General features: G+C 44.3%; 1 protein-coding gene across 5 annotated transcripts in view; it reads left to right on the top strand.

Moving 5' to 3' along the window:
* Positions 1–6,679: 6,679 nt before the first annotated feature.
* LOC134521666 (monocarboxylate transporter 2-like) overlaps positions 6,680–17,827 on the top strand; it is a 43,759-nt gene continuing 32,611 nt past the window's right edge. The window contains exons 1-2 of one of the 5 annotated variants that reach the window (XM_063348367.1): positions 6,680–6,764; positions 10,785–11,042. In XM_063348367.1, the coding sequence (XP_063204437.1) occupies positions 10,826–11,042 (217 nt within the window). In that variant the 5' untranslated portion in view covers positions 6,680–6,764; positions 10,785–10,825. Of the gene's footprint in view, positions 6,765–6,906; positions 7,049–10,784; positions 11,043–17,827 lie in introns of those variants that run through there. The other 4 variants (XM_063348366.1, XM_063348368.1, XM_063348370.1 and 1 more) reach the window with 4 other exon arrangements.

Genomic DNA, 17,827 nt, shown 5'->3' with positions numbered 1-17,827 from the left:
AAGGCTGTTCAGAAATGGCATCCAACATTCAGTGCTCAGGTATGTTAGTAAGAAGTACTGTAGTCCTCTGAGGGCAAATGTGTGGATTTTTAAACATTTTGCCATAATTGCACAATTTTGCATTTTTACTTAATGTCATGTTATGTTTCTTAAAATAAACCTATTGTTGAAATACAGTGGAGTTCAACTGGCTGTGTGATATATCTCCTGCATGCGTTTTAGTAGAGTAAGTTTTGAAACTTTACCCAATGATACAACTTTTTGATGCTTGTTGAGTTTTTCTGTGTCTGCACTTGTGTGTCTCAACTGTATGTAATGTCACACGTGTTTGTTGTTTTGGTTTTTTAAGGCAGAGCTACACTGTTGTTTGAGGTGGAAGGTGCTTTGTTCTGCTTTTTTTGTCTCATTCCTTGTAGCTCTTCAGGTCTAACTTCTTGTTTGCTTACACACAGGTGACATTGTCTTTCCCCTTTCCTTCCTCCCCACCTTTGGCTGGAGCTGACATGCCAGCAGGAACGTCAAGTAGGGTTTTCCAGTCTGATAATACTGTACATTGGAAAACTCTGAAACACTTCATACTGAATTTCCCAGAATCCTTTACTTAGTAGGGAAGTTACTTCCCAGGGAGTAAAGGGGACGGAAAGAGCACAATGATGTTGGTTGCAAAGGGGACTGCTGCAGAGCTGAGAACGAAAGGCCTCCTCTCCCCAAGCTGTTTAAGCAGAACTCCAGCATTACGTGTGGCTTCTGATGTAGCGACGGTGCTTAGCGCATCTGCTTGTAAATTATACTTTTTATTCAAGAACCTTTTTTCCCTTTCAGGGACTGTCTTAATGAGTGATGCTCATTCGAGTGAGTTTAGCGGAGATGCTATGTCATCACAGCCTGGGAAAACAACACGAAGTTCTCTTGGTTGGGAAAGCACTCCTATTGTCCGGTTCTCGCGGGCGTTATTTCCACCCTCCCCACCCCCTCAGCCCAGGTGTGATTTGAAGACTGCTCACCTGGCAGTCTGGTTACAGCAGAAACATTTCAGGAGTCTGGGCCAGCGGTGGTTGTGTACGTTCAGATGAACCTCCACCACGTATGATCAATAAGCCAGGCTGGGCTGGCTGCATGGGCCGTCTGTGCAGCAGGCTGATGTGGCAGACCTCTCGTGAGCTGTGCGCTGTGGAACCCACCTTTCTGGAGACCTACATGATGGTGCTAACCTTGGGTGAGCTCGTGCTGGCAGATCCATGCTCCTGGTCACCAGCTCAGGATGGCACACTCCCTCCAGTCAGACTGAATGGCAGCCTGCAGCCCTCCAGTTACAGCACCCCAGGGACCCAGGCTCTTGGTGTAATCACCACTTTATTTTGCGTGATCATGGCATTGTTCTTCACATAGTTGAGCTCCTTTCCTCCAACTACGACAATGTGTACTGGACAATCCCGATATCTTTTCTGTTTGCAGCCTTCATGGGAAGACGTCTCCAGAGAAATTAGCCAGCAGAGCAAGGGCACTGTGTACCTTCCTGCGTTCCTGCCCACATCTGCAATTGATTTGTTAAAAGCCAGGGATGTGTCCCCTTGACGTAACAGAAAAAGCGATGAAGCAAGCGCAGAGGAGGTAGGCGTGCTGTTTAACTTATTTTAATGGGCTGAATAAATCAGCACCACGCACTAAACTATACAACTTCTCTACTTGCTTCCACATTTGAGGACTCAGCTGGGGCCATGAAATACTAATGGCCACTGTTAGGCAGACAGGTCTAACTACGTTTGGCTGTACTTTCATGCTGTCTCTGGAGTTTGCTAATAAAATAGTGACTGAGAGTCCAAATTGTCCATCCCCAGCGTGGAGTTTGCAGCTGTAGTTACCAAATACTAGAATGGCAAAAGCATCATATCCTGAGTCTCCCTGTCTGCTGTCTCCTTTGTCTGGAGCACCTTTGCTCTGTCCAAAACTCTAAGAACTTATGAGGGAAGATCCTCTAAGTGCCATGTTATGGTTTTGCAACATGCTAGTATGTAATGAACTGTTGGGACTTAAAGAAATCCAGAAAGAGCTGAAGCTGACAAGAACAAAAAAAAAAGAGAGACCTCCCTCTGTGATCCCCAAGGGAAAAAGTTATATCAAAGCGAAATAACAAGAGACTGCAAGAAATAGATAACCAAATTGCATCAGCTTCCTGGGGACAGATCAAATTAACTTGAGGTCCGCAGTTTGGATAAAAAGCTTCAGAAGTTAACTGGAATTATCTCCTTATAAGGCTTTTTTTTTTTTTTTTTTTCACTGGAGGGGAAAAGAAGCTGAACTGAGCAGATGTAGCAGAAGCCTCAGCGAGCGCCTCACTCTTCAGACACATCTGAATGGTTCTTGTGCTTTGCTGCAGTGCTCGTGGCTCCTTCAAAAAGATACCAGTGTATCTATGAGTTCAGTAGTAGCTGTTATCTGGTTTATAAAATATGTTTATGGAGATGTCTGCAAACTTTCAGCCAAATCATCGAGGTCATATCTAGAAGGCGCTCTGAGTTTGTGATAGCCAGGGTGAGGGACCAGAGCCACAACTGGGACAGGAGTAGTTTGACCATGTTCATTGATTCTCCAGTTTCTCTTTTGCTCTCATGGCAAAAAAAATAGATGAATTAATTGGCCCCCAGTGCCCCAAATTTCCTAGTAGCTCTTGTGAAATCCTCTTAATGAAATCCTCACTTTATAATGTGAAATAATGCATAGCAATGGGTGAGAAAACTTTGGATGGTCGAGTTAACCTATTCCAGTACGAGGAGGGCTAACAGCTAACTGAGGGACCAGTTTTGTCACGGTTTTGCAAATGATTATACCGGCTAAGTGTCAAAGAGGACTTTCCTTCTTTGGATACTAAAGTAAATTCTGATGTATTTTTTGAAGAGAGAAATAGACGGGCGCTTGAAGAGACTGTTTCTATCCTGGGAGGGGGGATGGTGGTGTAATTCTTTTCTGGCCATGTGTTTTTCCTTTCAGGCATCCTTTGGGAAGAAAGGCATGTTATTTTGGAAGAATTTGCTGCAGGAATGGAACACACATACCCACCTCAAAACAAAGTAGCATTACTTAAATGAAATAATCCACCAGGTTTGTTCCGTGGCAGCCCACCGCCACAAATCCGTGCTCTGGTTCATATAGCCCCAAAGCTGCGAAGAAATCCACCCACGTATGCTGTGGGCAGGGGGCTGTCTTGCAGTTGGACACTCGTGCAGTCAATAGGTGGAGAAATAACCACCCAGCTGTTGCTTTCTCCTTATCTCTTTGCAACATGTACTCCCCCCTCTGCCTCTTGAAGGGCTCAGACCAACAAAGCTCAAACCTCTCCCCTTTCTTCACATCTACTTATGGTCCCATGTGCCCCACTGCTGATTTACGTGTTTCTGTACTTTACGCAAATAATAATGCAAATATCCACTGTAAGAGGCAGGTATTTATTAACTTTAGGCAAGTTTACATGATCAAGCTACAGTTTAATAAGTTATTTCAGGAGCAGCAAAACTAACTGAATTCTAACGTATCTCTCCATAGCGGATTTTCTGAAGCATAGCGAAGGTCAGCTTTCCCTTACAGGAGGCAGCAGTGGGATCTCTTTCCTTTTTAGGCATCTCATTGCACACAAAACCTGGACAGACTCTTTGCATCTTTGAAAGCCTTGTCCATCTGCAAAATGTGATTTAAATGAGACACTATCTCAGAGGTTGAGGTGTGTGTGGTAGCAGATAGTGATTGAGCGTATGTACAAAACCCTAAATACTGTGTTTCCTCTTGGAAAGAAATGCTAAAAATCTCCACTTGGAGAACATTTGGCTGGATTTGGCTATTTTAATGGCTGGGCACCTTCCTGCATGTCATAAGCTTTGAGGAAAGAAGGCAGAGATCTGAAGAGGAACAAAAGGGAAATAGATAAAGCATGATGCCCAGCTCTTTAGAGTACGGCAGTGATGGTGAGGCCTTCCCAGCGTAGAAGGACCGTTGCTGCATGCAGTTCTATAAAAGCGGCTCACAGGTTTCTCCTACATCCCACCGCTTTCTGCGGCTGCGGACCAGGACGTAGCCTGGCCCCAGAGGCACAGCAGGTTAGCGGGACGGGAGGCTGTGTGCCCTGACAGCCTCAGTTACCGGCTTTTAAGCATGCGGTCTGACCCGTTAAAAATACGGTATGTGCTTATTTAGATCTCTAAGTGTCACTGAGTACTAGCAATGATAACATACCTGTAAAACATCAACTAAAACAGTACCAAATAAACCCATTTAAAGGAATGCTCTCTGTGTCCTTGTGTCTCGTTAGACCTGCACATGACCTTTCTTGTCAGAAAGTTGGCAACATCCCATCCAAATGTAAGTAGTTTGAACTGTATGCTTCGTTTTGCTAACGTTTGATTCTTTTTTTTTTTTTAATGATACAGATATAGTTTTTGGTTATCTGTAAACTCAATTTTAAATTTCATTAGATAGATTGATTAATTTGAAGTCAAGATGGTATGTGATACATCAGCTGCAGAAAAATACCTTCCAGTTTGATTCTGTTCATATTTCTTCAGTAACAGATCTCTTCAAACATCCTGAAAAATAATTCAGGGGCAGGAGTATTTGGTGAACATCAAATTAATCTTCTCCCACAGCCAACAAATGGAAGTGAAGCACTTAAATTGTATTTACTCTGCAAACTTGCCTTTTGCTTTTATTTAAACAAAAGAAATAAAAGATATACTACATTTTATATCAAAACTAGTATATAGAGAGCAAGTCTTAAGAAGATAGAGCAATCTGATTAGTCATTCAAATTTCAATTTTTCATAGGCCAATAAAATAGTAAAGGAGAACTTCTGCTGCTCTTGTCCATCTCAACCATCAATGGAGGTGACCAAGGCTTTCCAAATGCGGTCTCGATAGTTTGAATTGCTATTGCATCCGCAGTGCATAAAAATGGTCACAGCCCAATAACTATCAGCAGAAAACCTTTATAATTTAGGCAATTGCTATTAAGAGAGAGGTGGAAGGAAGGACAATATAATATAACAAAGTCTACGATGGCTCAGAGACAAGGGAACTGTCAAGTGTCTGCAAGCAAAGGAGAAAGCACATTTTTTGGAAGAAAAAGACCAGCAGTGTAGAAGCTACTTAATTATAAAAGTCTAAAGGAATTTCACCTTCTGCAATGCCATTAAGTTTTTACAATAACATTATTCCTAAAGGTGTAGTTTTGAAAGAAATGACTGCCGTGAACTCTAGGTCTGGTGTGATGGCAGCCTCTTCAGTAGGCAGCTTCTGATGACCCCCTGTGGGACAGAGCACAGAGGACCACGTGAATCTCGAACAATCTGTAATGAAGTCTCATAGCACCTATAGCTGCATTTAAGGATCTCTTCCTTTTAGAAGGCAGAAAAAACACTGTATATGCTTGTTATATTTCTTGTTGTAAAACTTTTTTAGAAAGTATTAACTGGTCAAAGCCATGAGCAGTAACGTATAAAGAGCCAGACCATAAGATCGATCAGACCAAGGTATGTCCGATTGTTATTCTCTTCCTGACGGTGAGTTAATGGTGGATGTCTGGGGAGACAAGAACAGAGCTAGCTGTCAGTATTCCCCAGTTTCCAGCAATTTGCAGTCTTCAATGCCAGAGGTGGCATCTTTGCATTTAATAGCCCTCGATGGATTTCTCCCAAGAGTTTATCATACTGTATTTTGACCATTGGAGGCTTTTTAGCATGCTGTTACTGTTGGCTGGTGGAAAATCCTTTCAAAGGAGAGGTGTGCATTGTGTGCCCTGTGTTTGTGAGAAGAACATCTGAGCTGGCTGCAATAGCACTGGTAGCAGCCTTTCTTATTAATGTAAAATGGAAGCTAGTAGATGGTTTTAAGAATTCTTTGTGTGCTTGCAAGGAAGATATTTTTGCTGGGGCAATACAAGATAGCATGGATGACTGCATGTGGCTAAAAGGCAGGAAACAGGGCTACTGTAGGTGCTGACTTGCAAAGTTAGCTTGGATGAATCACTTTTCTCTTTGTCTGTGTTTACCTTTCTGCTGAGTTTTCTACTCAGATCGGCTGAGAGCATTACCCTGGTCTGCCTACAGTCAGTTGTTTTCCTGTTTTTTCTTGTGCTTAAGTAGTGCATTGCAGCATCTGGATTATAAACACGGCAGGGGAACGTTTTAAATCCCCCAACTGGGGATTTGCAACGTGAGTCTCGTGGACACATTCCTACTGAAATTGGGTTATATTAACCTCCGCAAAGCGTGGACTCGTGTTGTGGATGTTGCTCACTCACCACTCCAAGTGAGCCACTTGGTTACTGGCAAGAAATTCAGGAACTTTCTGTATCCCCTCCCCTCAGTCCAGGGTGAAATTTACCCCTTGGTAAGTGTTGCCATGACCTGTGAATCCCTTCATTTGTTCTTGAGTGGTCAAAATAAGTCTGATGCGGAGTTTTAGGTGACCCAGAGGTCGTGCAAGAGGATTTCAGCCGGAAGGTTAGAATTGCTATAGCAGGGTGGGCAAAGATAGGGGCTCTCTGTATGCAAATTCCCCCAGAGGAGAGCGGGAACAGAGCCTGCAGAAATGTGCTGTGAAGAAAGAATAAGTTAATATGTACAGGGAAGAGAGGGAGGAAGGAAAAGGGATATCTGACGAATAATTTATTAACATCCACAGAGATCTGAAAGGGGCCAGCACTCCAAGCCCTGCAAATGGGGAGTTTGCCCTGAATTTGTCCCTGGTGGGCGAAGGACTGTCCCTGTTTGTGGAAGGTTAGTTAATGGGGGATGCAGTTGCCTTTGGATGTAACTTGAGGGGTCGGGTGGCAGAGGGTGTTGCAAGTTACAGAAAGGTCTTGCATCTGAGGATACAACCTTTGATCTCAGCTACGTCTGGGGTGGGGGAAGAGTTCAGCACATGGCTTTAAAAGCTGAGCAGGTCACTACCAGGGGAGCCAGCAACCAGACTGCCACAGGGAGGGGAATCTGAGTGGTACCCACCTCTGCCGAAGACAGAGCAGTCCGACTGAATGGTGGTTAGTGAGGTTGTGTGTCTGGTGCGTGGTGGCTTGCTTGGGTTGAGGGCAACTTGGCGCCAGGGAGTCTCGGGGTCAACAGGTGAAGCTGGATTAGACTTGGGTTTCCTTTGTTATGGTGCTCTCATTCAACAACAAAAAAACCTCCAACCAAATGAAACAGATGTTGTAGAAAATAATTGTGTAGTCCAAGAATAGTCCCCAGTTGATTTGGCTTATGGAATGGAGGACTGTGATTGTGTATGTTGGTTCCAAAAGACAAAAGTTTAATAAATGAAGGAAAGAAGATGAGAATATCAACCGGATTGAGATATAAGTGCCTTGGTTTGATTGTGCAAGAGGCCTAGAACTTCTTTATTTTGAAGTTGTTGATAGAAGCTTCAGTCAGTTTCCTAAAGAGGAGGGAGAAATAGTGGATAAAGAAGACCCAGATGTGACCAATGAATAACTAACTCTAAAAAAGTAATGGAAGCAAAGCAGGAAGTCTGTAGGGAATGGTAGATGGAGAAATGGGAAGTCCAGACATGTATAACATCACGAAAAGGAAATAGGGGTAAAATGAGAGAACCTACAAGGGAATTTGAGTCAGACCATGGCTGTAGCAAGGCAACTCTCATGATTTTCCTCTGCTACAATAAAAGGTGAATAAAGAGGTGGGGGTTTCGATGCTCTCAGGGTAAGGCAAAGATAAAACCCATCAAGGATGGGGTGTGATGGGGTGATCTTAAAGAGCTGACAAATGAAATTCCATATGCAATGCAACTGGAGAACAAAAAAATGAAATGTAATGTCTCCATTCATTTAAATATGACCTGGAAAATAATATGTCTGTAATTTTGCTTCAGTGGTGTGGCAGGGCCTGAACAGCATTGAGAGGTAAAAGCAAACATGGTCCTGGAGGTAAATGGGCATTGATGTAACAAAACAAGGGCTTCCCAGAGGACATCAGAAAGTCTAGAGAACAGTTATTAAAAAGGAAAATCAAAATGTAAAAGATTTCCTTGAAGTGGATATTGGAGAAGGACCTGCTTTGGTGCCACATGGAAATTAAGAGCAAACCTGTAGAAGATGGGGGGCTGGTGCAGAGAAACTTGAAGGTGACAAAGACATGGCTAATAGGGTGGTAACTCCCCCTAAGAGAATGGTTCTGGGCCCTCTGTAGGGCTGATGTCCCCACAAACCATGCAGGTGCCAGAGGAGAAATGAGTGGAGAATGTTAAGTGTATGACATTGCTGTCTGTTCATTGCTCAGGCTGTTAAACTCTGCTAAAATGATCCCTAAAGTTTGGTTCCTCCAAGTTAGGCTGTAGAAGCCTTGTTTTACAGTCAGGGAAGTAAGAGTCAACTGATGTGATTTTTATTTTTTAGTGTACACTACATTTTCATTTAACTTCAGTTCTTCTCTTTGGTTTTCTGTATTATTTAAGAATTAGCCTTGATATAGAAAAGCTGGACAATGAAGCTGATACCATAATCTGATTTTAGGCTAATGTCTTCTCAATAAATCTCCCATTGAACGGAAAATTAAATGAAATGAACAAATATATTCACAATATGAGACTTTTAAAAATGGGGTACAATTAGTCACAGTTTTACAAGCTGAATGAATTGGTGGTAATAAAAAATAACCCTTCTTGTTAATCCCTGAAAATATATTTAAAGTTCAGGCTCAACCTTTTTAAAAGACTGCCAAAAAAGATTTTAATTTGAGGGGCCCGAGGATTTTTGCATATCCTAAACTTTGGTAGATTGTGAATACCAACCATAATGTTAAATAAGGAAACCTGTCCTCACTATGCTCACCCCTTAATCGATTTTATTTTGTCTACTTTCAGAACCTCTGTGATATGTCAATATTTTTGGGAACTTGGTATTCTCCGTAATATTTGAATGGCCTAAATTGGGTAGAATAACCATAAATAGAAACAGTTCAATGAAATGCGTATTTGATAAGTAATAAAAACTCTTAAACATCTTGTCAATGGACAGTCATTCCAAAATGACCGCTATTACTCTTTAACTTGGGTTTTCTTTTAAGATCCCACCCTACAGAGGTGGGAGGCTCTGGCCCAACATCTTCATGAGAGGAGTCTGGAATAAGTGCTTATGGCAGTTTGAGAGTATACAAACTAGATCTCATTGTATTTATACGGTGTCCTTGAACTCCTTGTCTAATGCTTGTTTCAGCTCCTTGTCTAATGCTGTGTGTTCAGTTCAGAATCTGGGGGCGCCCCAGCAAGCTGCTGAGGTTGGAGAGGAGATAACATCTCTCTGTCTACTGCATGTGCAACAGTTGTCCAGACACAGGGGCAGCTGGAAGCCTGTAGTGTAAAGGCCCCATATTAGTGTTATCACTTAACAGTGGTAAAAGTAGATGAAAGAAAGCATTAATTCAGCAGTATATCTGTAGGTACATCACTAGCTTAAAATAATAGCTTTTTCTCTGCTGTTCCAGTAGTGTCGTCCTACTTACAGTTTGAATCCAAACTGTATCTCTGAAGAGGCAGTGGACTCTCAAATAGATGTGAATTACTCTGTACTTTTCCTATGGTGGGTTTTTTTTGGTTTTTTTTTTGGTTTTTTTTGTTTGTTTGTTTTCTTGGTTTTGTTTTGTTGTTTTGTTTTGTTTTTTCAAGACAAGCAAAGATCCCTCTCTCCCTCGATAGCTGACTGCCACCTCTGAGGTTTAGCAAAATGGGTCCAGCTGGTGTCTGGGCCTGCTCCTTACCATTAGGTCTGATGATGCCTTTTCCTACCAGCTTCCCTTGTTTGTGAGTTTGCAATGTATAAAGGCAATAAACCACCTTTTATCCACAAAGATGCAGGTGTACCTACCTGGCACCCTTTGCTGTGAGACCTCTCCCCTCTGATTGAACCCCTTGACCTTGAGAGGAGACTTGTGGATTAACTCCTGAGAGGCACGTAGGGTTTACTTTTTTTTTTATTATTATTATTTTTACCCTCATTTTATTTTAATGGCCAGGGAAAATGGGAAGAATGCAAATGAGTGAATGCCCTCTTTGATCCGTGTTGCTCCCGAGCATAATCTGCTAACCTGGCAGGCGCCAGGCACAAGAGGAATTGCTGCCCCTAAGTAGGAAGAAACTTCAGCCTCTTTTTGCAAGCAATTGCTCGCAGTTTGCTTGTCGGCTTGGGGGAAGCGAGCAGCCAAGGGAGCCTTGTCCCCCTGCAGAACAGGGGAGCTGGAAGCTCTGTGGGGCCGATCGCCTGCTGCTCACGTAATGGGAATTATTCTTTTAAGCAAGGATAACCTGAAATGATAAGGTTTCCCACCCATGTCTGAAAAATACACAATGAAGCATTTACCCTAAAAACGGTACATCTGTGGCATCTGCTTCTTTCCAGAGGGACGAGCTGAGCAACTGTGACAGGGGCAACCTACAGAAGCCATCTCCCGAGGTGAGACACCGAGCTACCGGCTGGGTGTGGAAGAGAAAATGGAGGCATTAACCTCAGTTCTGAATGAGGTCCATCCCTCAACGTGGAAGTTGAGGGAGTATTTTGAGGATGTATATTCAAAATACAGGTGGAAGGGCTGAACAGGGTTATTGGAGAGGGAAGGCTGATTTTGGTTGTGTTGGAATTGAATGATAAAATTCTTAATAGCCAGCAAAAGATCAAGGCTTCAAGACTGGGTGATCCTCTGGACCTCTAAATTATTTTACTACACTTCAAAATGATGCTTTATTATGTGACGTGCATATTCTGTAAAACATACATATCCTTTGCTCTGCAGGACACCGGGAAGTAGTTTTTGCTCTGAAATCTGGATTGATCATGTCTCCTCCAGTCCCTTCAGACCTGGGCTACGTACCCCCCGACGGTGGATGGGGCTGGGCAGTGGTGTTCGGAGCCTCCATCTCAGTTGGGTTTGCATATACCTTTCCTAAAGCTTTCACAATCTACTTTAAAGAGCTCCAGGCTGTTTACAACATCTCCTACAGCCAGATTGCCTGGATAACATCCATCATGTGTGCTACCACCTACGGAGGAGGTAAGTGAAGCAAGACCGTATCTTTCTTTGGAAAAGAGGAGGTTGGATCTCTACACCAAAAGGGGAGGGGAGAATATATTCCTCTGAGAAAGTTTTTGGAGAGCTCTAACGGCAAGTTTGGCTCTCTGTTTTCTGCTGTTGTACGTTGGCAAAACAGAGAAAACCAGTACTGCTGAGTATTTTATTGACAACAAATATATGATGTCACTAATTCTTGTTATTTCATCAGAAATCTTGCTACGTGTGGGTGGAGGCTTGGCCATGGTGGAATTATTTGAGTCTTGGACAGTTATTTCAGCATATTTAGTATTGCATCTTTTGTTTGGTTTATATTCTGGGCTTTTTTTTTTTTTTTTTAAACAAAACATGTATTTCTTGCACTCATGATTGTAGAGAAGATGCTGGAAACTCGAAACCTGAAATTTTGCTGATGACCAGGCATGGCGTACGTGCATGTACATCTTGAGATAGTGTGTAAGCATGTTTTAAAATATTCCCTAATTCTGTTGCTAAAATCCTGCTGCGAGCCTTTTATTAAGGGATGATGTTTTAGATTTCTCTCGGCAGAATCCTTCTGAAAGGACAAATGCGTCCACTGGTTACTTAAGTCAAAACGTTTACCAAGGATTTGTACCTCGGCTGCAAAAGTTGGCACTGTGCGAAGGTTGTGGAAGGTGTTGCTTGTCCTCATAATGAAATCACCAAGTGGATGTTCGCAGAGGGATGTTTGCCTCAGGTACTGATGGCAGGTATCAGCCTGCCACTTTGATCTGAGGAGCCGGTGTGTATCTTGCTGTTAATGGTTAAAAGGACCATCTTGCTTTCAGGTTGCTGATGCCTGTCAGGTGCAGCTGCTGGAGGTTATTGCTGGGCTCTTAGCAGGCTCTTGGTTCTTCTTAGCTTGTTTTGCAAGGGTGAAATGTAAAAGGATTAACACTTAAGAACACAAGAATAGCCACACCAACTCACATTTACCCAAACCTGTACTATTGCCCTAACAAGGTCAGTGACACATGCTTTGGGAAAGAGACTATTACAAACAAGTTGTAGATGGAGGGATCCTCTCGGTACCCCTCGCCCTCAGGACGGTGCGGTTTGGAGGTTTCCTGGGTCGCACACTACAAACGTCAGGGTACAGCCTGCATAAAGAAGTTGCACGTACTCATCCCATGTACTTTAGGACCTGGTTTTACATGGCAATTAAAAAAAAAGAGCTGTTTTGTCATCTAATATGGGATGGATTAAGGTGAAAGGAGAAAATTTCTGTCAGGCTCAGCTGGCACTGGGGACAGTGACACAGGTTGCCCTGTCAGTGCCCTGAGGGATGCCTGTGACTTCATAGACAACCTGTGCCTTTACTCTTCTGACAGCTCATGCCTCGTGTTATTGAGCATGTGATTCCCAAGATGACTGCCTGCCTTGGAAAGCCGGCACAGGAGCAAGCGACTTTTTACTTACCAATTCAAATCCAGCCCTTGTCAATGGAGGCCGAAGGCTCCTGCTGCCCCCGAGCCAGCAGCGGGTCTCAGCCCTTTCCCAGCAGGCAGGTACCGGCGTTGCCAACTCACCGGGGCTGAATGGCACCCCGGGGTTTGGGATGTACGTGACCAGAGAGGTGTGAGGGATGAGTTGCTTCCCCGCTTGCAGAAAGAGCCTTTGCAGGCCTGTCTGGAGTTGATCACCCAGGCGGCGAGGAGGCTTCGTTGGGCCCTTTTGGGCTATGGTGTCTGCTGCAGATGGACAGAAGGGTTTACTTCCAGGGTTATTAAATCAGCAGCTCCACTGAGCACCTCTTTCCCCTTGAAACAGTGAATGTGTAACCTGTGGCTGCTGTTTGGCTCTGGTGGTTCCATGTCAGGGCCTGAGGAACCTGACTGATGGGGGGGGCTGTTAGAGCGCTCATTTCCTCAGGGTGGCGGTTCAGGCCCTCTGAAAATTGGATGTCTGAAGCTGAGCACCGAACATTAGAGATGTTTCGGATCGGTTGAGATTTCTGGTTTTTCATTTCCCACCTTCCCTGAGCCAGGGCCCTCGGCACCCGGACGAAGATACAGAGAGCACAGCAAGGGAACTGCTGTCAGTGATCTCCATGGGGGAAGAACCTGTTACAGTACGAAACGTGGGGGTTTCATCATTGATCTTCCCATCTTTAAATACAGGCTTTTATGAAATCTTATTGCTGCAGGGCTGTCGTCATCAGCTACAGCCGTGTGTGCAAGTGCCCGACTTTCCCAGGAGTCGCATGTAACAACAGGAGGGTGTCCGCGTCAGGAGGAAAATACGAGATGCTGTGAAGCAAGATGATTTTTCCCTTTCAGTGTTGCATTACCTTTGGGCTAAGAACTCCCTGCTGGCAGGGGGGTCCTGCCTGTCCCACCTTTCCTGGTGTTTTCACAAACACTTGTGTGTGTTGCTGCATGAGCACCTTTCCTCTCTGGGGGTCTGTCCCGTGGTGTGGGAGCTGTTTCTCTTCACCTCACTCAGTTTTTAAATCACTGTAGCATCTGGGTTAAAAAAAGAAAAAAACAAACAACACGACAAACTAAATTGTGAAAGAAATAGATCTTGGAAAAAAAAGTCTTAGGAAGAACCCCTGTGTAACAATTACAGATTCTTCTAGAATTAAGGAAGATCAATTATCTCCTCTGTTCTTGCAAATGATTAATAATTCTAAACACTTCCCTGTCATGTTCTCATCTTTCAGTTGTTGTTTCCATTAAACAGTGTTGACATCTCCATAGATCTGAACGCAGCAGCACGCTAATAGTAATAGAAGGGGGAATGACAATAATAACAGATTTAGGAGTTTCATCTCGGGGAAAAAATATCTTTGAGTGCATAAGTAATTGAATACTCAGTTTGATCTTCCTATCAGCTACGACAGCATAAATCTACAGCAAATCTGTAGTACCCAGTGAAGCTGCACGCTGTGCTTGAGAGAGGAGGAAAGCACCAGAAAGCCTGCCCAGAGCGGTTGAGGGCATGCAGGGGATCCCTTCAGGCAGAATTCTACCTTTAAACCCCAACTTTAATTTTACAATATTCAGAAATGTTACAGCTAGCTGGATATAAAGTAGTTGTTTAGGACAGGATGTGTTTCTTTGCACTAGAGTAATTAGAAAAGAAAAAGCTTCAACAAACATTGAATATTGTTTCTGGGTGAAACTGGGCTGAAGTCAGCAGGCACCTTGCCATCACCTTGAGTGGAGCCAGGATTTCATCTTTCAACTTCAAAGTTTGATCTGCTGATCTATAGCGCTAGAAGCCGGGAAACTTTTAGCCCCGAGCACGGCATTTGGGGAAGGGGGCTGAGAACTGAATGAAGCTTTAGAAATTACTTCCGTGTCTGTAAACACTGGGTTTCACAAAGGTCTCCGGGAATGTTAAGTGATGGAGTGCACTATAAACACGACCTAGATAGTAGGTGTATCTTTGAAGCCTGTCTTACAAGGAATCATTTCTGTGGTGCTTGGGGGGCTCTTGGGAAGGTCAGTCTGTAAACCCGGGATTACAGCAAGCTTGAGCAAATACTACACTTGGACCAAAAGTCTCCTCTTTTTGATCTTGTGGGGTAACGGGCATGTACAGTGTCAAAAGTTCAACAAGTTCCTAAAGAACAATCTGTGTAAGACCTTGAAAGTTAATGCTAAAGCATCGTGCTTGATCTGGTGGACAACGGTCAGCCAGAAGGGCAAAGCAACACAGAAAATGCAGTCACAGGAGCCCAGCTGAGTTTGCCTACAGTAATATCATGTATTGCATCACCCTCTGTTAAGGGGACAGAGGGCTGATCAGCCTTGAGTGATGTTATCCACAGCTCCTCACACCGCGTGATGCATGAACTAATCTCTTCCCCTGCTTGATTCTGTTTCTTGTTTCCATATCCCAGCGTTTAACTGAATTTGAGAGGTAATGCAGGAGCTTGCTGGGTTTCCTCCATCCCGTGGAGCTGGTTATGCACAGAGTGGCTGCAGACATTGTCCTGCAGTCCTGCTTCCCCCCTGCTCTCTTGCTGTGTCTGGCAGCCTCACTGGTGACACGAGCTGCATGAATTCAGCCAATCTGGGTTTCTGCTCGGTGCAATTCAAAGGTGCCCTGCACATAGGCAGCTAACAGCAGTACCTGCTCCCAGAACTCTACGGTCCTAGAGGAAGGTTTCTTGGGGAAACTACAGTAAGAGCAGGAGTCCTCATGCAGTTGTGATCACTTCTCACAATAGTTTTATTTGCTGGAAAAAAAAAAAAAACCACAACCAACCCAAACCAACGAAGTTCCACCTGTAGCTTTAACTGATGATCCTTCTAACACCCTGAAAACTTGGGTGAGGTGGGGTTAATTTTTTTTTGGAAAACGCCTGCATTACATAATGGCTCAGAGTACTATGATCTGCAAACAACAGTGTCCCAGAGACTACTTGCAAACGGGTGTGATGTCCCCCTGTCCCCAAGCTGAGGAGCTGCCAACACTGTGCAGTGCCAGCTTTCTGCTCTTCTGGAGTGGGACTTGCTCCTTATGGCAACCCTGTAACATCTCTTCTCTCCCAAACATCAGGAGGGCTTAATGAGGTCTAAAGCGCTCTGCCTTGTTGAAGCGTTATTCAGGCAGCCCTGAGGCAGGTGATCCTCTTTCTGTCTTGTTGACAACTACTTGGGAGTTTATTTGTAGCCTTGGAGATGGGTCTTCTGGACCCAGCGGTGCCACAGCTGCTTAGGGCCATGCTTTGGAGAAAGTGCTTGTGGAGGGGCTGGATGTGTTTGGACACTGCAGTCACAATTCCTTGGGTTACTTTTGACAGTCTAAGCTGCAGATCTTCACTAACCTGGTTCCTTTTCACTGAAATGAGTAAGGAAACTCTCACAGGAATATTTCCATCAGAAGCCACAGGATACCCGTGGGCTCCGTGGAGGTGAGGCCAAGCCCCCATGCTTGGGCTGCAGTACACGGAGTGTATATCCAATGCCCAGAAACTCTCCTCGTGCTCGCAAGCTGTGAGCTTGTGGAGATCAGCTAAACTCATTCAGGGTGAAAAATGTAGTAAAGTAGCACCGTAAGCAAACAGGTTTGAAATACCTAGTGGGCATCCTGTGGAATATGTGTTGGGGTAACTCAAGGCCAGGCCAATGCTGCCCTTGGAAATAACTCCAAAGATTTAGGTGGCTGCTGCCTTTCTAGTACGTTACCATTATTTCATATCTTCCGAAGTGAAGGGACATACAGGATCACATGAAAATAATTATTTTAGGTAAAACTGGGATTGTGCAGTGACTCCAACTAAATTGGCTGAAAGTGGCAGAAGATGCTCTGGGGTGGAGGAAGACGCTGCCTCTGTTGCTGATGTAACCAGGTGTCCCTGGTGGGATCGGCTACTCCGTGACAGCATCTCCTGGGGATCTGCAGGGTGGTACCTGTGTGACACAGTTCATGTTTAGCCGTTTCCCCATCCTAAACAGGGCAGAAATGTAGTTGCTTTAGTTTTTTGTGTACTTTTGCTTCAAAATAAGAACAAGCAGGCAAAGTAGGTAAGGCAAACTGGAATAAGATGGGATATAGTGCTAATTTTACATCGACAACACTGAAGTGCTTTTCTTCACTACGTGTTTTCCTTGAGCAAAAAGGTATGAACTCGTTATCCTGTGGTAAAACCTCCCAGCAAGGAAAACAGGGCTGGAGTCTGGGAGTGGAGAACCACAGGGTGGGAAGGCAGAGGTTTCCCTCTGCACACAGTGTCCTCCAGTAAAGAGTCCCCTTTCGGCACAAATGAAGTAGTGACCTGCTCTGCTCTGGCTAATGTGTAATTACACCTTCAACACAACCTTCTATCCCAGCTGTTTGTTTGCCCGTGTTTGTGTGCATAATCTGAAATGCCACCAGACTCTGATTCAGCGGCGTTTGAAAAAAACCACAGTATTTGTCCTAATGTTCAATCATTCAGGGCTTGGCAGAGCCAGACTTCTGCCATAAAAGTTAATAGCTAAATTCTTGATGCGCGTTTGAGTACTTCAACCATGTTGTTTTTCCCTTTCTATACAGTCATTTTCCAAATATAAAAGAGCACGATCCTACTGGGATTAAAATGTAAATGAGATGAAGATGCAATAGCAAAGGAATAATTTGTTTTAATTCCCCAGTGAAAACATTCCAGTTATTAGATTTAGATTAATTGTAGCCATCTTTTTACCAACACAAATGTTTTGGTTTGGGCTGCTGATTAAAATCCTGCAACAGGGGGAAAAACAGAAGTGATGTCACTGCTCGGTTTATTTTATCATCTCCAGGAAACCAGTGCAACCAGCAGCGATGCTTCATGCACCTGGCTGGTTTGAGGGCACAGACGCAGGGCTGGAGACACCTAAGAGGTTTGCTGGCTCTGGAGAGCGTCATTTCGTGTCGTATGAATCCCTCTGCCTGCCTGGCCTCTGCGCCATTAGTACTGGGGTTTAGCAAAAAGGGAGTTTGACATTTCATAACTTTGTGTTTTGACCTCTCCTTGACACCCTCATAAAATATTACTTGGGGAAGGCTCTGCCAGCATCCCGGGTAGTTCCCAGCAGCACCAGCACCGACGTCCCTTGGATGCATGTGGTGTCAACCCGCTGCCAGGCGCAGGGACGCATGGGGCTGGTGGCTCTGCCCACAGCAGAGCACCTCACACAGCGGCGGAGAGGCTGCCTGGAAAATAAAGGTCCCCCCAAAATAGCCATAGGGATGTCAAGGGATGGGGATTGGCCACACTTGACCCGCGTGCCCGATTTGGAGCATGTGTGGGTGCCGCCTTGGTGGGGCGC

The sequence above is a fragment of the Chroicocephalus ridibundus genome, chromosome 10 (genome assembly GCF_963924245.1).
Source record: "Chroicocephalus ridibundus chromosome 10, bChrRid1.1, whole genome shotgun sequence".
NCBI lineage: Eukaryota > Metazoa > Chordata > Aves > Charadriiformes > Laridae > Chroicocephalus > Chroicocephalus ridibundus.
This window is presented reverse-complemented; position numbering and strand designations above follow the sequence as displayed.